At 48.8% G+C, this 22175-nt stretch overlaps 2 protein-coding genes across 10 annotated transcripts in view; one reads left to right on the top strand and one right to left on the bottom strand.

Moving 5' to 3' along the window:
* stxbp1a (syntaxin binding protein 1a) overlaps positions 1–3911 on the top strand; it is a 28430-nt gene extending 24519 nt beyond the window's left edge. For 2 of the 4 annotated variants that reach the window (XR_014740960.1, XM_084687270.1), the window contains one exon: positions 2291–3911. Coding sequence is in view for 2 of the 4 variants with exons in the window: in XM_084687270.1 (XP_084543396.1) it covers positions 2291–2373 (83 nt within the window). In the remaining 2 variants the exon portion in view is untranslated. The remainder of the gene's footprint in view (positions 1–2290) is intronic. The other 2 variants (XM_084687271.1, XM_084687269.1) reach the window with 2 other exon arrangements.
* A 149-nt stretch (positions 3912–4060) lies between these two features.
* Positions 4061–20441, bottom strand: akna (AT-hook transcription factor). 6 transcript variants are annotated; one of them, XM_084687732.1, is made up of 25 exons: positions 19963–20441; positions 19799–19832; positions 18986–19056; positions 18703–18759; positions 15506–16577; positions 14432–15347; positions 14034–14322; positions 13732–13806; positions 11155–11290; positions 10776–10897; positions 10519–10578; positions 10317–10435; positions 9657–9944; positions 9401–9547; positions 9022–9244; positions 8799–8896; positions 8257–8522; positions 7894–8032; positions 7138–7290; positions 6708–6820; positions 6475–6603; positions 6269–6373; positions 5899–6000; positions 5221–5380; positions 4061–4980 (listed from the first exon to the last, which is right to left on the bottom strand). In XM_084687732.1, the coding sequence occupies exons 5-25, from the start codon at positions 15945–15947 to the stop codon at positions 4695–4697; spliced, it is 4368 nt and encodes a 1455-aa protein (XP_084543858.1). In that variant the 5' UTR covers positions 15948–16577; positions 18703–18759; positions 18986–19056; positions 19799–19832; positions 19963–20441; the 3' UTR covers positions 4061–4694. The 6 variants fall into 6 exon arrangements, with proteins under 6 accessions (XP_084543858.1, XP_084543857.1, XP_084543861.1 ...); XM_084687731.1 differs by having other exon boundaries at positions 20099–20441; XM_084687735.1 differs by lacking the exon at positions 19799–19832 and having other exon boundaries at positions 14432–15284; positions 15321–15347; positions 20099–20441.
* Positions 20442–22175: the final 1734 nt, after the last annotated feature.

Genomic DNA, 22175 nt, shown 5'->3' with positions numbered 1-22175 from the left:
TAGTGTAATGGCAACATAATAACAAGTGTTATAACAGTATAACAAGTGTTATAACAGTATAACAAGTGTTATAACAGTATAACAAGTGTTATAACAGTATAACAAGTGTTACAACAGTATAACAAGTGTTATAACAGTATAACAAGTGTTATAACAGTATAACAAGTGTTATAACAGTATAACAAGTGTTACAACAGTATAACAAGTGTTACAACAGTATAACACGTGTTACAACAGTATAACAAGTGTTATAACAGTATAACAAGTGTTATAACAGTATAACAAGTGTTATAACAGTATAACAATCTGTCAGAGGTAGAAAGTACATTTATGTGTTAAAAATGTAAGGACTGAAAGTAAAACTTTGAAGAAAAAAAAAAGTAAAGAAAGTAAAGAAGTAAAGTACTGATATCAGAAAACTCAACCTCTCCCCCCTGTAGGTCCATAGATCTTAATCGTCAACAACCTTTAAGATGTTGACCTTCATCACAGCAAGAAGCACATACCACAGGAACCTACAGGAGGTCTGCTTTTCGCTCTAAATTTAGTTTAAAAACCAGTGAGGTGATTTAGTTTAAAAACCAGTGAGGTGATTTAGTTTTAAAACCAGTGAGGTGATTTAGTTTAAAAACCAGTGAGGTGATTTTCGGGATAGAACTATTGCATCCATCCCATACATGCTTCTCTGCTAAAACTATATATTTTCAAACCAACATGTAGTTTCATGGTTTTTATATGTTTTACTCAGTAAGGATCAATCACCATTAGCAGTATGAAGGCACTAACATACTGCCACCATCCAACACTTCCTAAATAAAACGGCCATTTTTCTTTTTTTCTTTACTAAAACCGATGTTTGGTTCTGTACTGGTACCTACTCATGTGGTCGGCGTGGAGGAGGATGGTGTAAGTGTTCTGTTTCTGCCTCAGGGCCCGCAAAGCTGCACGTTTGACACGCAGAGACACGGGAGAGAACTAGGCAAGGACAGTCCAAAGTTGCTCTGTGACTAGTGAACACCCCCACCCCCACCCGCCCCTACCCACCCTCACCCCCACCCACGATGCCTGCATCACCATGGTGACCCAACTTGAGATGGACTTGCCTCTTCCTCTACTGTCTCTACCTGTTCCTATTGAGTCTGGGATCTCACAAAGTATTGATCGCTTCGGTACGACTATCCTTGAAGAGAACCGGAATGGTCCGGTTCACAGAGCCCTATTGAAGCCGTTTCAGAGCCACAGGTCAAACAAGGCGTCCTTTAGTGAAAGGAAACATGCAGCTTTGCCTTAGAAACAAATCGCTGGGTATTAACTGCCCAAAAAAATACTGTTGAAGCTGGTGTGGAGCACAAACCAACACTTTGATTCAGCTGTCTGCCCTGTTTAAGAAGGGCTCCGTTTGTTCAAGATGGAGGTAAGCCATCAAATTAACGGCATAGTGACAAACTAGTTGAGGAAAGTGTTTGGTTTGATCTGGTCCAACACCTTAATGATGCCCGTGTCCGAAATGTGTCTTCAGCTATCGAAAAGTCAGCTCATTCATATTTTGCCAGAGTTGTTGTGTTCCTACCTTTCAATTTGCCTTTTTATTATATATATATTTTTTTGGTACGATTGTAGATTCACAACTGAGTCTAAATGATTTTCCATCTTACTTTGACTAATAATAACGTAAGAAACATTCAATGCTTTTTTGTTTGTTTGGCAGTGCTTTGCTATGTTTGCATGCACTGTAATTAGGAGTTTCGGTCACTTGATTCCACCTGATTTTCTGCACCTATATGAGTGCAGGTGTGATGTCACTGGATCTACATTCATGTCAGGATCACTGGGTGACGCACACTTTGCAACTTTGTAGAAGGCGATAGCGGTGTTTGATTACTTTACAAAACAGGGAAAATCACTCGGTCAAGGTTGCAAAATGTGAAAGCCCATAATTTTTTTTTTCCTTCGGTCTGTGATCATCACTAACTTTTAACCAATCACAGGCCTACATGTCTGCAAGATGACTTGCATGTAGCATAATTTGTAACCAAATTTGTATTCGTTTTTTGTTTGTCAGGCAGCATAATATCAAATGATTTCTTTCTAACAGTGTGAACAGCCACCAAATGTTAGGGCTACCGAATTATAATTTCAATTTTTCTTGGCTCACCATCAACATTCTGTACGAATCTCATCAACTGTAGACATTCATAAGAGCTGAAAACACATTTTCCCAGAGGCCTCATGTATAGCCAGTCCTAATGCGGTTACCTGTGTGTGTGTGTTCCTGTTGGTTTGTCTCCAGGATCGACTCACGTCTTCACCCCCACTGGAGTGCTGGATGCTCTCAAAGCCATGAACAAACCAGATGAGGAAGTTGCAAGCTAAAATCATCCAATCACGTCTCTCGCTTCTGAAATCCCCGCTAACCTAGTACCCAATCCCCGTCTCCTTGACAACGATTCTCCCAAATATTACGTTTATTGTGAATGCATCTTGCTTGAGAAAAAAAATTACAACAAAAAACAATGACAGCATTGATGAAAAAAAAATACATGTGAAAAACAGATAAAGTAAAAAGAATCGTTGCAAGTATTCTCATGTTTTACAATGGATGCAAATAAATAAACTTATTTACAGAGGTTTAAACATCAACAAAGGCCATTTAAAACTTGAAAGTACCAAATGTTATATTGTATGCTATGAACCCTGCTAGACTGCGTAAAAGGTAGAGATTTTCAGTTTGTTCCCTTGGTTACCTTATTGGTGTGAAGTTAATTGATAGTGGGTGGAGGAGGGATGCGTGTTGTGGCCTATACAGTAGAACCATCTGCTCATCCTGACAGATATTTCATCCTCCATTGACCCCACAAGGAAAGAACCCTGGTCGTTCGAGATGTTTGTGTCAGTAGCATGCTTACCCCTTGTGTGGACTGTTACTGTAAAACTATTATGTGGCAACAAAAAAAAATAGGACCAGACAACATCCAACAGTACAGCGCATTTCCATAGTCTGTGATGTTTAACCATGGTCAGTCAGTTTCAAAACTGAAAATCTCCCCTGTAGATATGTACTGGAGGACGGGCCCTCCATCCCTCCTCACCCACACACGAACGGAGGTATTTACTCACTTCAGCCATTTCCTTTCTCTGGAGACATTTCACCTTTTAGTGTCAAAAAGGCCACTGCTTGCGGATATTTAAATAATTATCTTAAAAGGGCCGAGTGTATTTCAGTATTGTATCTTGTCAGATTCAGTCTCATCATTGGTTCGTAACGACGTGTTCCATGCGCGAGTAGCGTGTTGTGTATCCATAAGTTGATGTTTTAGCGTCCGTCTGTCCACCGGTGATATTTCTGACTGTGAAGTAGTGAAACATTTCCTTTCAAAATGAAAAAACGAAAAAAGTAGAAAAAAAGCCAATGTGAAGCCGCTGTGTTTGTGATGTTTTAGCTGTAGCTGTAGTGGTCAACTAAATAATAACTAATATCTATATTTCGTTCATCCGTCTGTAGGTTTCTCCTCTGGTGCGCTGTTAAATCTTCCAATGGTGAATGGCTTTGCAAAGAAATTTAACCCAGATTATTAACGTTTTTATTTATTTGTCCCCTTTTTTCTTTCCCTGTTTCTTGGCCAAACTGGTTGTATATTGCACTATGCGTTTTCTGTCAACGCTTTGTTTCAATTTGTATTATTCCTTCTGTTATCATTTGCTGTTGTGTTATCGTTCACTGTCTATTCAATTAATTTATATAAAGGTTATTTATCAGAGACAAATATTAATAAATGAAACATTAAGTCTGTCCTAAACATGTTTAACTTATTGGAAATCTATGTTTGCGAGTGTTCAAGCACAAACAAAAGAATACTTCATGTGTACCAGTGTACTAAAGGCTATGTAATAAATTGGCTTCCATTACAATACTACAGACTCTGAATATTAATGCTTTATATCCTGGTGTTCTGCCTTTCTACAGTAGCTTTATAAACTGGTCTTGTTCTAGTATGCCATTTGCTCTATTGCCTGGTTTATGCTTGTTGTGAAACCACAATGAACAAAAAATGACCATGGATTCAACATCCAAAATTTATTTAAACAGAAACAGAAGACGGTAATCATTATCTGTTTTCATTTTGCTTCAAAATACAGTATCTGGAAAATAATAATAAAATAATTAGATCAACACAGTACAAAAGTACAAAAAGATATGGAGATCAGAAGCTTTAGAAAATATACTCCTTTTGTGTTTGACACAAACCTATTAAGACTATAGACAGTCTGATTAATCATTTCCCTGAAAGTAACAGACACACACTCACCTAAAACGGCCTATACACACCGTCCTTCAAGCCAAAGCTATCAAGGCCTTGTGGTTAAAACTAGTTCCAGTTCCATAACTGTGTGTTCTAGCACGCTGTCATAACTTAAGAATCGTTACCACCCATGCTAAACATGTAAGCTGATTCCAGGTGTACAAACATGGATGGTGCCACAGCAGCCTGGACTCAGTCACAGTTAGCAGGATATGGGAGCTTTTGATTTCCCTTCCGCGGCATTCTCAGGGAGAGACAGAGATACAATCCTTTCTTCCAACAGTATCTCTGTTTTGCTACCAGACGGACAGAATCCAGGACAGCTGTTGTGCCACCTGGAGATCAGCCCTCTATCTTTGATCACTTCCCCCGCGCGGTGCGATTTCCTGTCGTTCAGTACGTGCAGGACTGCGACAGCGCCCTCTGGTGGTGGAGGCCGGTGGCCAGGGAGCGGGTCATGCGTCTGGAGACGAGCCTCATGTCTCTGGCTGCCAGGACAGCCCGGCTCAGGGACCTGTCCAGGGACCTGTCCAGGGAGCGCTGGCCGGCCGAGAGGGAGCGCCCGGAGGCCCCCCTGGCCTCCTCACGACCTCTGACCCCTCGGGACGCCCCCTCGCCCTGCACCACGTAGACGGGATGGGGGTAGGAGGGGGGCTCCGACACAGGGCTGGGTAGGAACCTGGGGGTGCGACAGGTTTACACAACCACGTTATACCGCTTCACAATACGACAGTCTGCCGTCTACGGACTGGGTGGGGAGGCTACTTACAGAACTGGGTGGGGAGGCTACTTACAGAACTGGGTGCGGAGGCTACTTACAGAACTGGGTGCGGAGGCTACTTACAGAACTGGGTGGGGAGGCTACTTACAGAACTGGGTGCGGAGGCTACTTACAGAACTGGGTGCGGAGGCTACTTACAGAACTGGCGCAGAGCACACGGGCACACACTGGACCAATGGCACGCCACCGAGCACAGGAAGGGGCGGGGCTGCCAGAAACATGTGTGGATAGCTCATTGGTTGGCTCATGGGTTGGCTGGCTTGGGGGGCATGGCCTGCGTCTTTCTCAAGGCTGCGTGCTGCGGACAGGAAACAAGCTGAACGTTAAACATCTCCTGTGAGGTGATGTGTAACCCAGTGAGGTGATGTGTAACCCAGTGAGGTGATGTGTAACCCAGTGAGGTGATGTGTACTGGTCTCCTGTGAGGTGATGTGTAACCCAGTGAGGTGATGTGTAACCCAGTGAGGTGATGTGTAACCCAGTGAGGTGATGTGTAACCCAGTGAGGTGATGTGTACTGATCTCCAGTGAGGTGATGTGTAACCCAGTGAGGTGATGTGTAACCCAGTGAGGTGATGTGTACTGATCTCCAGTGAGGTGATGTGTAACCCAGTGAGGTGATGTGTAACCCAGTGAGGTGATGTGTACTGATCTCCAGTGAGGTGATGTGTAACCCAGTGAGGTGATGTGTAACCCAGTGAGGTGATGTGTAACCCAGTGAGGTGATGTGTAACCCAGTGAGGTGATGTGTACTGATCTCCAGTGAGGTGATGCGTAACCCAGTGAGGTGATGTGGGGGTGCCGGCGTGTGACTGACCCGGGTGGAGGACGGCGGGCCCGTGTCTGTTGTCCCTCCCACACACGGTGCAGTGAGGGCCGGGGCCTCTCGGCTCAGTGTCGCCCCCTCCTGGCCCTGTCGCTGACGGATGAGGACACATACATTCTTTGTTTGATTCATTAAGACACTTTTGATCCCAAAAGACAAAATACACAAGTATAAAAAATAGAAATTGCACAAGCAGGAATGACCAGCAGTGAAACTCTGTGAGCCTCAGGCCTTGTTGACCCAGGACCAGACTGACCCAGGACCAGACTGACCCAGGACCAGGCCTTAGTGCTCACCCAGCACCAGGCCTTAGTGCTCACCCAGGACCAGGCCTTAGTGCTGACCCAGGACCAGGCCTTACCTGCTGGGGTGGATTGATGGAGGGGAGCACACAGGGAACACACAGCTTGCGTCCTGCTGCTACCGTCTGGCTCATCCACCGCACCAGACAGGCCCGCACGCTGCCCTGCAACCACAGCACAACTCAGTCAGGCTCCTTCAAAATAAGGGCCCTGTATTAAGGGCATTATTTGATGTTTTATAAATGTTTTGGACGTAATGACTTACGGACGTGGGCTCCTCTGCTCCTCACGCCACTGCTGTGTTGAGGCCTTCCTCCGTGTGGAGCAGGGGATTCTGGGATACGTCTGGAGGACCGTGGTCTGGGCGTGGACTGGGCATGCTCCGAATCTGAGGCTGGAACAAGAAATAAAAACTTTACAAATCTATATTTAGGCCCAGCTGTTTACACACACACACACACACACACACACGTGTGACTCGTGGGATGTTTGACTCACTGAGGTCCAGATCCCCTCTCTGTCTGAGTCTCTTCCTGGGGGCTGGTCTGGGAGTCCTCTCCTCTTCCTCCCCCTCTCCTCCTCTGACAGCCTCCTCCAGTCTATGAGCACGCCTGTGGGAAGGGGAACAAACGATGACGGTAAGAAACACTGGAAGTCATCTGACAATTTAAGAAACAGAAGGACATTATGAGACAGAAAGATTTAGATAGAAAGAGAGAGAGAAAGAAAGATGGAGAGAGAAAGATGGGGTGAGAGACCGAGATAGAGAGAGGAGAGCAGGGTCAAATGGGACAGTGATTTCAGAGGAGTGGAGCTGGGAGGGTGTGGCCTAAACCCTACCTGCTGAGAGGAGTGGAGCTGGGAGGGTGTGGCCTAAATCCTACCTGCTGAGAGGAATGGAGCTGGGAGGGTGTGGCCTAAACCCTACCTGCTGAGAGGAGTGGAGCTGGGAGGGTGTGGCGGTTCCCCCGGGGCAGCAGGGGGCGCTGTGGCAGCGCTGGGGGGCCCGGTCTGACTGAAACACACCGCAAGTCTGTCCTTCAGCCTGCCCATCTCTACCTGCAGGGCCTGGATGGCCTTGCTGAGACAGAACACACACACAGGGTTACAGGGAAGGCTGCAGTATACATGGGAAACTATGACATTTTTTTTTCTTTTATACTGTCTGAATTGTAATTTTATTTGTGACCTTAGTTTTTCCTTCTAGTATTTTCTATGCCTATTATAAGGTGTTGCTTGCCATGTCGCATGAATATCATTGATCAAAGGGACACTGAGTCATACTGTCTCCTTGACAGTACGACACTTTGACCCAACCTTGAGGATCTCCACTCTAGGTCTGTTTCTGTAGAGTGGAACTACATAGAACAGGAACCAGATAAGAAGGACCTGACATGGCAGCACTGACGGTGCAGGCATCTGCAGGGTTATCCAACCCCAGGGACCACGCTACAGTAAAAGCAAGGTGAAATATTTCCACTTTCTGTTTCAACTTATTAGTAGTAGCAGTAGTAGTAGTCGTATTAGGATCCGCCAATGACAAGCCAACAATTCCTTCCTAGTCAGATTCTGGACCCAACCAGAAACCAAGGAGAGTTTGCAAGTGTTTGCCGGAACATTCTCCAGAGAGAAGCACAGATCTGTGGTTGTTTGTGCCCCTATCGCCATGGCAGCAGAGACTCACTTGGTGTGAGTCAGGTGACAGAAGCTCCAAGCTCCGACGAGATCGTCATGGAGATAGGGTGAAGAGGTGGAGGGGCTTGTGGGGTAGCGGTGACGCGAGGTGCGCGGGGCGTAGCTCTGTCTCTCGTCCTCCCCTGAACCTGAGAGAGAGAGACAGAGGGAGAGAGAGCGAGGGAGATAGACAGAGAGAGCGAGGCAGAGAGAGCGAGGGAGATAGACAGAGAGAGAGAGAGAGAGAGAGGGAGAGACAGTGAGGGAGTAAGAGAGAGACAGACAGAAATGTATTTGTATATTCATATAATCCATAATCAGGTAGTAGATACTCATGTATTGACACCTAACTAAGAACTGGGAGGGCACTCACCCTGGTCACTGTCTGGTCCAAACTCACTGGCCCCCCTGCTGGCCCCCCTGCTGGCCCCCCTGCTGGCCCCCCTGCTGGGCCAGTTCTGAGGGCTCCGGGGGGCCCAGAGCTGAGACGAGCTGGAGGCAGAGCCCCCTTTGCCTTCCCCCCCTCTGGCCCGACTTGGTACGCTCCGCGGTTGCCCCAGAGTGCTGAGCCGGGAGCTACCACCGTGCTCCTGAGAGGGGTGGACCTTCCCTGGGATCTCTTCCTGAAAAGCAGCCACGCTGCTCGCCCAGGTGGAGGGAGAGAGAGAGGAACACACGGATGAGGTTAGCGTGTGAAGGTCTGAAATATCCAACAGCGACTAACCCCTGAATATGAATGGAGTCGACACTTTCACGATACTAAGAGAAATTGTTACATCATATGTAGGCCATCAATTGGTCAGACTTTAACAAGTGGTGTGTGTGTGAGAGAGAGAGACTGAGACAGAGAGAGAGGCGGGGGAGAGGAGCGTCCAGTGAGACGTCCAGGCCAGTGGAGACCCAGCGGTGACTCACCTTGCCCCCTGGTGGAGAGGACTGGCAGCTGCAGGGGTGAGACGGCAGCTCTCTGAACCCACAAAGCCACTGTCAGTCTCTGGGGAGAGGACTCCGTCCTGAACACACACACACACACACACACACACGCACACACACGGTAAGACCACTTTGTCCTTCAGCGTTAGGATACAGCTAAAGCGTTAAATGAAAGGGGGGTCCTCTCCACAGCGCCCTGCCTGACCTGTGACTGCCCTCTCCTGGCCTCAGCCTGCAGCTTGGCACCCTCCCCCACGCTGGTCACACTGCTGCTGTCACACCTCCTCACCGCAGACCCCTTACTCCCTTTGGTCGACTGCCGGGGAAAGGCAGGCGATTGGCTGTGCGTGTTGGGAGAGGGAGGGTCTGATTGGCTGCCCCTTGGCCGGGCTGCTGGGGTCCTGGTGGGGTGAGCTGTGGTTGGCTCGCTGAGATGACAAGAGTTGTTTCAGGGTACTAGAATATAGACACTGTGAGAGCGACTCACCCCTCAGAGAGACTCAAACCTCAGAGAGACTCAAACCTCAGAGAGACAACCCTCAGAAGACTCACCCCTCAGAGACTCACGCCTCAGAGAGACTCACCCCAGGCTCCCCTCTTGGCCCCCCTCTTGGCCCCCGTGTGGTGCCGTCCCTGTTTCGGCCTCTCCTGGGGGCCCTGGCCCCCCTGCAAGGCCCCCCTCCCTCCAGCCCCTGTCCAGCAGGCCAGGCAGCTCTCTGAAGCCCTGGAAGCTACACACCCAGACACACAGAGGTCAGGGTTCAGTGCCTCTGGTCCGGCTCTCTTCAGTAAAACTGGTACACAGAAACAGCTGTTGAATTGGAGTGACAGAGGACTCACTGGCCAATCAGGGCGCTGAAGTCCCTCTCCACCAACGGATGCTTCTCAAGCAGCGCCCGGAGGCGGAGGAGGGCTGGGGGCGGGGCTTGCTCGTCCTCCGTGCCTCCCTCGCTCTCTCCGCTGGCTGAGCTGACCTCCGCCCCCACCGAGGCTCCAGGGGGCGTGGTCAGGGGGGCGGGGTTAGGAGGACGGGAGGGAGGGGCTTCGGAGGAGGGCTGGTATTGTGCATTCTGCTCCTTCAGCTCCTCCATACGCGTCCCACACTGGAATATCAGCCCCTCCAACTCCCTGGTCCACACACACGCACACAGAGTAACACACACACCACCACCAACACGAGCACACACCACGAACGCACATACACACACACACACCACAGACACACACACACGCACACACCACAGACACACACACACGCACCACATAGACAAACAAAGACTCCCATCAGCTACCACATAAATGTCATGTGTTGATTTATCAGATACTTTTCATTCAAACCACCATAAAGGAGGAATTCAACCAACGACCTCTAGATCTAGAACGCTCTACTACTGAGCTACACCCCCCCCACCCCTACCCCCCCCACATCTTGAGCCACACAGGAAACAAGTGGACTTTCTGAAACATCCATTTCCTGTGACGACCAGGGAGCAGGCGGACCTGTCGGGGTCGAAGGGGCCGGTCTTCAGACCTCTCAGCTCCAACAGTCTGTGTTCGTCTCTGGCAGTCAGATACCCTCTCTCCAGGGAGTCCAGCCCCTGGGCGAGCCAGGAGAGACCCTGTAGCAGAGGAGAGGCTGGTGTGTGAGGCTGAACAGACGGAGGGCTCGGGGTTCAGGCTGAGGAGGCTGGCGAGGACGTACCTTCATCTGGTCAGCAACTTGCAGTTTTCCCCTCCTCGACAGATCCTCATAGGTCTGCACCTGGAAACGGAATGAAACCAATCACAGACACATTATCAATTCCAAATATCCTACGTCTCCGAGAAAGAAATATATATTTTTTTAAAGAAGAGAAAAATACAGAATTCTCAGAGTAAAATTGACAACAACCAAAAATATTATTATTGATTAAATTCATTATTTCATTGATTCAAAACACCCAACTAAACAGCTGCTACCTGCTGGAGGAACCTTCCGGCCTGCCTGGTGAGGCTCTGGGCCAGAGCCAGGCCCAGCGGGAGCTCCCGGACCCTGGAGGAGGACGAGGAGCAAGCGGAGGAGGGCCGGCACGGGGAGGCTCCTGGGAGGAGGAGAGAACTCTGCTTTCAGTCAGGGAACATTCAAGAACATACTAGAACAAGTCCCGAGTCAAAAATGTGTTGTAAATAATACATTGAGCCTGGTAAATAATTGTAGTAAAGGCTGTAAATAATAGGGGTGGGTACAGATCAGTGGTAGAGCATTTGACTGCAGGCTGCAAAGGTCCCAGGTTCAAATCCCCCCTGGATGTTTGGTAAGTGAACACGTCTAGCCCTGAAGAGATATTGCTGCCAGTACCTGAGTGATGAACACAATCGGACGTCTCCGCCCTCTGAGCGCGGGGAAAGGTTAGGGTCATGACCTTCGAACCCTCCTGGAGAGCTGCTGATTGGATGGAGTGACTGGGCTTTGGTGGGTCTGAGTAGAGGTTCACCTGAAAGGACAGAAACACCACAGGAGAACATGATCTACATTAGATCTTCTACATTTCCAGGGGTTATTTCTTGCCACATGGTACAAGTTGTAAAGTAGTGCGAACTGTGTGATGTTTGGCATTAACCGAGACCAGACTAGTCTAGCCTCTGCTCCAGGCTTCATAGCCTCAGCCTAGCCCAGCCCCATAACCCCAGCCCAGCCCAGCAGGCCCTTTCCCAGCCCAGCCCAGCCCCATAACCCCAGCCCAGCCCCATAACCCCAGCCCAGCCCAGCCCCATAACCCTAGCCCAGCCCCATAACCCCAGCCCAGCCCAGCAGGCCCTTTCCCAGCCCAGCCCAGCCCCATAACCCCAGCCCAGCCCCAGTCCCCCAGCAGGGTGACACTGCAGGGAGGAGAGGGGGGGGGGACACAGAGACAATACAGGGCTATAAAACCCACACAAGAGCCCGTTCAGACGGAGAGAGAGTGTAGTGGACCGTGTGATAAGGCACAATGAAGACACGGAGCGCACACACACACACACACACACACACAAATGAACACACACGTACACACACACACACTCTGTGACAATAGCTGAAGGTGACTGGAGAGACTCCCTCTCTGATTAGCCCTCTCAAGACTGTAAATCACCACAACCTCCATTTAACCCCTGCGAGCGTTCAACAACAACAACGACCTCATCAGATCGCCCAGCCAATCACAACCGCCACAGCCGCCCGCAGACAGAAGGCCTGGCAGACTGCTGTCATTTAATCCCTCAACACTTCAAACAGCAACGGCACATTCATAATTACACAGGCTACACCCCCCCCGCCCCTCCCCCTCCCCCCAGTATCCGGTAATTCAGCGGTTTGATAGATGCCTGCGTCTGATCAGACTCTCCCTGTGTGTTTCTGCAATGTGCTGTCGGAGGAGGGAGTGGAGACATAGACAGATGGCTGTGTGTTGGGAGGAAAGCAGGGGAGATGGAGGAGGAGGAGGAGGGGGAAGCTGATTTTAATTAGTATTGAGATAACAGAGCTGTGCTGTGCAGCTGGATGAGGAACGCTGGATCGTAGATCAACAGACTTGCGTTCATGTCGTCTTTGATTCAATACAATTTTATCCATTGAAGCGAGGTGTAAATAGCGGGCGTGGAAGATGATCTCAAGGATCGGATGTGCGTAGCTCTACGGTATTTCGGTGGCCAGAGTCAAGGGACAGTCAGTACAGTAAACTGTCCATCAGGACAGGGCTGCCCGTTAGGTGCTTGAGAGAGAAAACAACCGTTTCCTGTTGTCCTCTGCCACGTCATGCAGCCTAACACTGAGCACATGACCATTATCCTAGCCAAGCATTGGCAGACCACAACGATTTTGTATCGAAAACAAGCAAGCCATATACTGTGGGCCCAGACTTGAAAATAAACAAAACATTCTAGAACAGTCATTCCCGACCCTTTCCTCTTTTTGGCTCACTCGCATCGCTCAAATATTTTTGCGGGCGTCCAACACATCCATTCACTTTATTTGCACTTATCGCACGTTTAACCACGAGTGCCAAACAGATCACTTTCATGGCTAAATGTATGACAGCGATCAAAGATGACAACGTTTCCATCAGTGCCACAGTAAGCACCTGCGTAACTACCACAGCCAGTTCTTAATACCCAGAACAGGTTACATTAACCCTTAGCTATTGCTCTCATATTAACCCTACAGTCAGATGGTACGGCTCCACACTGCATAGTGGATTAAAGTGGGTGTATGCAAATTAAGGTGGAATGTCAGTTGGTCTTCCGTCAACGTGCCAAACGTAGCCCATCTATTGGCCTGTCGGTCATGATTAATTAAAAGCAAAATGTAATTTTTAAATTAGTGAGAATTTTAATAATCATTTACCAACGGTATGAATATTTTGATATTCATTCGTTTTTCATACTTTAGTTTTCATTGGTTTGGCGGCCCACCTGTTTTACCCTAGCAGACCACTAGTTAACCACTGTTCTAGAACTAACCGCTGTTCTAGAACCTACTATTCAACAATTCCTCATTCCCTAAAAACATTCTACGGTTCATAATTCTAGAAGCTTCCTTTGAAATGCTAAATATCCCCTAAAAACATTCTAGAAGCTACGGTTCATAATTCCAGAACGTTCTCTTTCCCAGCACACACACACTGAACCATCTGCTCACTGGGGATGGTGTAAATAGTGAGAGCAGAAAGGCTTGTCTGGAACAGGCCTGCTGTACGACAGGAACAAGCTGTAATCACACAGCCTCCATTGACCTGCAGCTCTCTCTCTGACATGGGCAGGGTGAGTTAGACACATGGGCAGGGTGAGTTAGACACATGGGCAGGGTGAGTTAGACATGGGCAGGGTGAGTTAGACACATGGGCAGGGTGAGTTAGACACATGGGCAGGGTGAGTTAGACACATGGGCAGGGTGAGCTACCTTGGCCTCAAGGCGCATGCGGTCAATGGTGTTCTCAGCTTCAGCGTACTTAGTCAGCAGTCTGTTGTAGTCCTCCTGCCAGGGAGAGGGGGGGCAGAAAAGAGGGCAGGGGAAGCGAGTGGAAGAGGGAGGAAGACAGCAGAAAGGATTGACAGAGAAGAGGAAGGGAGGGAGGGAAGCGTCAGCGCTGAGCTTGCAAACAAACCAAAAAAAGCCAGCTCATAAAAAAGCGTTAATAAGACAGGGTCCAGGTGTGAGTGGGGAGGGTTTGCTTCAAGAACGTTCCCCGCCCGCCTTCGTACCTGCAGCTGCTGCATCAGAGTGGTGGCCTGCCGTGGGCACCTGAACTCCTGGGGCACCGTGGAGACGGGGCCCCTGGGGGCCCCGCGGGGGGCTGGGGCCCCACGCTCGTTCAGAAGCACCTCCCTCACTATGTCAGCGGGGGACTTGAAGACCAGGGGGGGCTCAGCGGGGAGCCAGGTCTTCCTGGGGGAACCCTTGCTCCTGGGGGGCTTGTATCCGTCCTTGGGGAAGTGGACCCTGGGTTCCACTTTGGAGAAGTCGGGGGTGGGGAAGGTCAAGGGACCCCGCCTGCCAGCGAGGACAAGACTAAAGGAGTTAACATTTCATTTAAATGCGTTCCTATCAGGGGTGTATGTTTGTTTTCAAGTGTGGGTAGGAGAAACCCCAAGGCGCTCACCTCTCCTCGTCCCCGCCGCCGGCGTCCAGGCTGGGCTGGGACTGGGAGCGTCTCTCCCTGGGGGTCCTGGCCCAGCTGTTTCCACCGCTGTCGCTGTGGCGGGAGTCTGTAGCAGGGGGCGGAGCCTTCTGAGGGGAGGGCGGGGCCTGGGGAGAACGTTGCCTCTGCTTCCTGGGCGAGGGGCGTGGCAGACGGCAGACCGTGCTCGGGTCGTTGGTCACCTGGGTAACTGCGTTCCCGCTGAGCCGATAGGAGGTCTCGCGGTCTGGATGAGGAATAGGCTCCTCCCCCTCGGAGTCCGGCAGCCAGTGAGAGCCGGGGGCGTGGCTGCAGCGGGATTCCGGAAGGCTCTCTGGGAGGGTCTCGGCTTCTATCCCCGGGGAGTCGGCCAGCTCCTCGGAGGAGAAGTGGAGGAGGTGGGGGAACGTGGAACCCGCATCGGGAGAGGGAGAACGAGGGGCGGGACGGAGAACCGTGTTGGAAGGGGAGAGAGGGCAGGGCTGGTCGCAGCCCCGTCTGGTAACCCTCTCTGGGGCAGAGCGCTGGCCCGGTCCCAGGCTCGGTGGGTGAGCTCTGTGGGGCCTTCTCTCCTGGCTCTCCTCCTCACCCTCTCCTCCATCCTCCCAGCCCTCCTGCAGCCAGCCACGCCCTGTCTCAGCTCTGATAGGCTGACCGACATGTCCTGTGGTCCTACGTGGCTCCTCCTCCTCCTCCTCCTCCTCCTCTGTCATGTCCAGCTGTCTGTCTCTCACAGGCAGGAGCTCTGTGCTGCGTTGGAGCATCATCCTCTCCTCCTCCTGTCTCAGCTCCTCCTCCTGTCTCAGCTCCTCCTCCTGTCTCAGCTCCTCCTCCTGTCTCAGCTCCTCCTCCTGTCTCAGCTCCTCCTCCTCTGTCCAGACCTCCACACCATCCTCATCTGGCAGAGGGAGAGGAGGAATTAAAAGGTGAGGGGGGGGGGGGGAGAGGACGAGAAGGTGAGATTCCTACATTTGAGCTGGTTGTGAAGAGCTCACAAGCCATTTGTTATCCCCCTGACACCCACCAGGTGACACTGCTGCTGCGTTACAGACTCACAGATCGACATGTTGAGGGAATCTTCTCCAGGTGGTTGAGATAAAGACAGAGGCTCGGAGTCCAGCAGTTCCCCCACGTCGTAACTGTGTTCCTCCAGAGGGTCTCCATCCTCAGGGATCATCCCTGACCTACCTACCCCACCAGCAGACCCCTCCTCTGGGTCGTGGGCTCCAGGTGAGCAGGGTGGGCCGAAGTCCCCATCCCCCTCTCTCTCTTCCCCCTCTCCCTGAAGACCCATCTCCCCCAGGGCCTCCTGCAGCCCTATGATCCCATTCTCGTCCATCTGGCTGTGGAAGTCTTCCTCCTCCTCCAGCCCCTCCTCCAGCTCCTCCTCCTCCTCCCAGTCCACCTCTGACACCACAGAGCTGACAGGAGAGGTGGGTGCGGGGGCAGGGGTCCAGAACATGACCCCTGCTGTGGTGTGCCGTCCCCTTATATCCATTCTCTCTATTTCGTCCCGATTGGCTGCTTGGTAGCTACGTCAGAGTCCGCCTCCAGAGCCATGACACGGCGCTCGGCTGGGAGTGAATCTGCTGGTCAGGTGACGTGCTGATCTGTAGCAGGGCAGCCTAGTCAGGTGACGTGGTGATCTCTAGCAGGGCAGCCTAGTCAGGTGACCTGCTGATCTGTAGCAGGGCAGCCTAGTCAGGTGACGTGCTGATCTGTAGCAGGGCAGCCTAGTCAGGTGACGTGCTGATCTGTAGCAGGGCAGCCTAGTCAGGTGACCTGCTGATCTGTAGCAGGTGCAGCCTAGTCAGGTGACGTGCTGATCTCTAGCAGGGCAGCCTAGTCAGGTGACCTGCTGATCTCTAGCAGGGCAGCCTAGTCAGGTGACGTGCTGATCTCTAGCAGGGCAGCCTAGTCAGGTGACCTGCTGATCTGTAGCAGGGCAGCCTAGTCAGGTGACCTGCTGATCTCTAGCAGGGCAGCCTAGTCAGGTGACCTGCTGATCTGTAGCAGGGCAGCCTAGTCAGGTGACCTGCTGATCTATAGCAGGTGCAGCCAGAAGCAGAAGTCAAGCACAAACTGAGTCCTTTATTGTTGACGCATCTCACAGTCGGCGTGGCAGACCCTGAAACCAAACACAACACATGTTGTCGTTACGACTAAATAACAACATCATTCTGACGTTCTTTGGCGATTAAAACCAAGACTCACGAGCTGTGTCGCACATGCAAGGGACACACAAAAGAACACGTACTTCAACCGCCATGAGAAACAATCTGACTGATTGAACCGCAGGTTGTGTTCTCTGGTCGTCATGGTAATGGACTGTTAGCTAGGACCCTGACCAGCCTTCCCACCTCACCCGGCTACTCAGCGCTGTGAACAACATGGCAACACAGCCTGGAACAAATCATCAGGCTCAAAACACAGGACACCTCTTGGTCATGATGACGGTGTTCTAACTGGGAAAGAGGCGTGTGCCATCCTGCCTTTGAATTATACAATCCATTAACAGATTAAGGTGGCCTTTCCTCCGAACTCGAGTGGATTTGAACCAGCAATGCCTGTCTGGTTGACCTTCCTTAGAAAAGGCCCACGTAGAATTGTTTTCCACCGAGTGTGAGAGACTGATAAGTTATCCAAGCAACTATTTAACTATGAAGAAAATATGGTTCTGACTGATTCTCTAAAACTATTCATTTTGGATCTGCTTTTAAGAGTTTACAGGTAAAATACCTTCCATGTATCACCAACAGGTGCGAAAACACAAACACAGAAACTCTCAAATCACACTTTGAGGCCTTGCGCTCGTGTCGACGGTCACCATAGCAACCCCACAAGCCTGTAGGGCCCTGATGGAGTATGAAGCGTCCAATCAGCTAACACGGCTAAGTCACATGGACGATACAGGGAGCTGAAAAGTAGTAAAGTTGAAGTAGAATATGTTTAGTACAGTGAATGTAGAACCATAGAACAGTATGGCATAAGAAGTTTAGTATAGTAGAAATAGCATGGTAGAAGAAATGTAACATCATAGAATAGCCTAGTGGTCATTCAGTAAAGTAAAAGTACAATAGCAGAACAGGATTAGTACCAATAGAATAGTAAAAGAAGCTTGGTATCGTAGAAAAAGTACAGCAGAATGTAGTAAAACAGTAGAAGAGGCTTAGTATAAGGCTTAATAGTAGAAGTAGAAACAGATCGGCCCTCGACGCCATCTGTGCAGGAGAACCTCCTCTCCTAATCAGATCTGTCCTGCTTGACTGTGCACTGCAGTCATTCACCGTAGCCCTTTCAAATAACAACAACAACAATATCATCATGATGTCAGAATAACAGGCGTGAAGTGACAGACCAGACCCTGGTACAGGAGTGGTTGTTTCTGCAACAGAGCCTTTGAGAAAGTGACGCAGCAGGCTGTCTCGCTCAGACAAGCGCTTCCATGTGGATCTCTCTGATCATCAAGATCCACAGGATTACCAAGAGTAGATTATTAGAGTGCTACCTCTAATCTGACACACACCCCTTCAACACACACACTCATCAATGCAACACACACATCCCTCCAACACGCACACCTGCAACACACACACACACACTCCTGTCTTTGTAGCGGTTTGTACAAACAGTAGCAGCTTCACAGGGAAGCACAGACCCTCTCATCTCCCTTTCATACGCTAATGCTGGACGATCCACAGAGGTGAGGAGACGACTCGCATATGAACTAGACTACTGAGCCTCCATACATAGCTCTCTCTCTCCCTCTCCCTCTCCCTCCCCCTCCCTCCCTCCCTCTCCAACGCTGCTCGCACACACAACTGGAAGATGCCCAGTAACAGACCACCACATTTGGGGAAGCTTGGTCCACGTCCAGACCTAGTATGTTGTTCCGACACAAACCTTTACATAAACACACACCTTTACATTAACGATGCTAAGTGAGTCTAGAGCTTAGAGAGGATGGTCTATATTTAGCATGCCGTGCTAATCCAGTACATTCTTTTATGTTGGTGTTTTTGTCTGGTGTTACTCTGAGGGTTGGGAGGCGTAACCCTGTCAGAGTGTGCAGGTCTCTTGGGATAAGGACATTCTCTGATCTCAAGAGACACATACCCTCTCTGAGATAGGTAATAACAGGTTAAACACTAACCCTAACCCTCTCTGAGATAGGTAATAACAGGTTAAACACTAACCCTAACCCTCTCTGAGATAGGTAATAACAGGTTAAACATGATCTGGAAAACACTCACCTGTTGCCTTGGCGACATGAAGTATGGACACAAGTCCTTGCCTCTTCCTGGTTCTGTCTAAAGGATCGGACAAGACACAAGTATTACTCCTAGAGGAGTTTACAACGCACACACACACACACACACACACACACAGAAACAAATAAAGCCAGTACATTTCCACAGACAACCAGACTGACACAAGGAGCGGAGCAGCTGTGACTAGGTGTGGGATGACAGGAGAGGGAAAGATAAGGAGGAGAATCAGAATGAAGAAAAAAGGAACGTATTCTAGGCTAATTACCATCACTACCAAGTTATCTTCACTTCCAGTCCTCCAAATGCCGACACCACAGCCCAAAACAGCATGCTCCCCTTTCAGAGAACAAAAGAGTTTCCTGTCAGCTTCATGTCGTCTCGGACCGGACAGACTGTTGGTAGGTGCACAGCGGATGCTGGGTTAAGATGACCTACTAACACCGCAGCCAATGGAGGTTAATCTGCTTAGACAGACACGGTACAGTCTGCTAGCTGTCAGCCAACGACAAACGTAGTCTTAGTACTCAGGAAGCAAGCTAGGGATGCTTATGTCAGCCCTGTGAGTTCACGATGTGTTCGTGTATTTAAGGGGGGGGGGGGGGGGTACTACAGGAGTTTGAGACTTATGTACTGTCACTGAAACTACAGGTTGTTTCTGCTAGACCTGTCAAACGATTAGTTAAATCTGCTGTTAGTCAAGCGATCCGGTTCCGGTAGGGAGACTTTCTGTAAGCGTTCGAAGTATGAAGATTTTTTTGCAGAAGATCAACATTTGTCTGCGTTTTTTGAGGATAGGTGAAATGCAAACCTCGGTTTGAAAGTAGTCCGAATTCCTTATCAACCTGGTGGACTCAGTCTACCTCATTAATATGCAGAAAGCTGGGCTTGAACTGATTTGAAATATCCATACTTGCATGAAAAGACACAGCAATTTGATATTTCCAAATCAGAGAGATCTTAAACTAGAAGCCCATCAAATGCAACTTTTACAACAAAAGTCTACACAAGGCGTACAGACAAGCGTGCCCACGGACTCTGCAAGAAAACACTCAAGTTATATTCTAATGATATCACTTACCTGGGCTGGAAAGCTTTTGCAAAGGCATTCAACGCTAGAAAGAGAAAGACGTTGAGATTTGAGCTCATCCGCACTTCAAAGCACCAGCCGTGGTTGCCTTGGGGAACCGCACACAAACTAATACAGACCCACCCCAATGTCACCAAGCGACCATGCATACACACCCAAACTTCAACCACTTCCACAGCTGGTTTGATTCGAACGTCGTCAACTTCTAGCCAATGTCTATCCATCCATTCTGTGATTTAGCTTGAAAGCAGTGTTATCTATTCTGACAATGTTGAATTAACTGGTTCTTACTGTTGGCACAAGAAGATAACTCCTAACAGATTTTCCAGAATTCTTCGTCTTGTCTTCATAGGCATCGCTTCCACTTTTTTTCTCGCATTTTTCAAAATGTTAGAAGCCGTTGGCTCATTATTTTCTTTTTGAATTTCTGGCCCAACATGCACATTTTCAATTCAAAGGGAAGACCAGTGTTACTTGCAGTTGCATGTGGTACAACGCTAGCTAGCGAGCTAATTATTTCAGGAACCTTGGCTCTGATTTAGCTGGCGGAAAAGTTATCTGAAAACAAAACATCACGCCTAGAGCCGATTGGTTCGTTCGGTGCTCGGGGGCAGGACTATCTGATGATTGACGTTTTCATAATAAATAAAAAAAACGCACAAGACATAACGATAATTTATAACCCTTACAAACACAGGCTTGTATTTATTCGCATTTGGTCTCTCGCTATCTCTTTGGTCTCTTTGCTTCCACGTCTGGTGTCAAAGCAATACACAAAATGCACAATATAAGAAAATAATCTCCATGTAGGCTATGTAACTCCCAAAGTTTTCCAAATAGGCAATATAAACGAATTGTATAGATAGGCTATAGCTATATAACAATAGACATTTCGTAAAGTGATATCCATAACTTCCACACGGGGGTAGCATATAGCCTATAGGCTACTGTTTGACTTCGTTTCATTTTTCACTAGATGGGGCCAAAGATTAATACTTGGCTTGGGTGTTATTTTGTTCACGAATATAGTGAACATCATGAATAAAGGTGAAGTAAAGTTTAACATAAAAATAAGCTTAAATCCCGAAAAATAACAACGGAAAGTTGGAATTTCGTATTTTGCCCTCCGCAGAGTTCTTGCCACGAGCAGAGGACACGGGACCGGGAGTTGTTTTCTACGTCCCCCATCCCCCTACCTCGTGGAGGGAAGTAAAAGGACCAAGCATGACCGGTCCATCAATCCTGCAGCATGGAGAATCATGACAAGCAAGGCCCTGGCTGCTGAGAGCAGCCCGTGACAGTCATGACTCAGGCAGGCCATAATGCCGATGTAGGAAACCGGATTTTAATATATTGTTTGTGAGAGAGAAAGAGAGATGGAAGTACGTGAGTTTCATTCCAGATGTGTACTAGTTGCTGCGGCAAACACCACTTAATGCTTGCATGGTTCTGAGAGCATGACTCATGATTAGGCTATTGCTAAGATGAGTGTCTCTGTGCGTGATTTCTCTATTTCTGGTATTTCTTTAGGAACTTTATTGGCAAGCCCTGCACTTGATTCTGTACAATAATAATGATGTCCACCGGTTGAAAGCTATTGTGCAGTTATCTTTATTGGAAAATTAAACACACTTTCTGTATAAATAGCATGGCTGTGTATATCACGTCTCATTAAACTGTACAGGCAGGTACATAGACAGGCAAACAAAGGCAAAAGGACGCAATTAAAGAAAGGGTAGAAAATATAAATAGAACAAACAGAAACATCAAAGAACGTCGGTAAAGTCGTGGGGAGGCACAGTCAATGAGACATAAATAAACGTGAATAAATATCAATAGATTACAACAGGTCAACATAGGATACTTTGCTTAACCTTTCAGGAGATGGAGGGATGATAGCTTGTATGTTTATATTATGTTGAACTCGATCAACATCCAGAGCCTTGTCTCCAGCAGAAACCAAGCCTCTCAATCTGTCTGTCTGATGAATGAGCCTGTCATTAGATTGCACTAATTCTCTCCATCAGCCCATCTTCTGCAATATAAGGTCACAAGGAAGTCTGGACAGCAATCAACATCTGCCTGAAGGTCATTCATACACAGCCCCCCACCCCTCCCCCATTCACACTGCAAGACTAATTAGTACAAAACCAACGTTTTGGGGAGGATTCATTTAGTTTTTGAAAGTGTTGGAGACCTACCCATGTGACTCTAACAGTTTGATTTGACTTCATATCACATTTTGGTGAATGTTTTGCGATTCTTTGCCAATGTCAGCGTGTATGTAAAGTATATATACAACGATACGCTCTGCGTACAGTGTGCATACAGTACTATTAAGTCTACTGTGCATGTGTGTGTAAGCTTA

This window comes from Hypomesus nipponensis, chromosome 22 (assembly GCF_054491055.1).
Source record: "Hypomesus nipponensis isolate SF chromosome 22, ASM5449105v1, whole genome shotgun sequence".
Lineage (NCBI taxonomy): Eukaryota > Metazoa > Chordata > Actinopteri > Osmeriformes > Osmeridae > Hypomesus > Hypomesus nipponensis.
This window is presented reverse-complemented; position numbering and strand designations above follow the sequence as displayed.

Bases quoted from the DNA above. Each gene is read 5' to 3' on its own strand.
- akna (XM_084687732.1), bottom strand. From the start codon at position 15,947: ATGGATATAAGGGGACGGCACACCACAGCAGGGGTCATGTTCTGGACC. The intron at 8,523-8,798 runs GTGAGTCACCGC...CTGGGCGAGCAG, and splicing joins CCTCTCCACCAGGGGGCAAG to CGTGGCTGCTTTTCAGGAAG. The intron at 6,604-6,707 runs GTGAGTCAAACA...TTCTTGTTCCAG, and splicing joins GAGAGGGGATCTGGACCTCA to CCTCAGATTCGGAGCATGCC.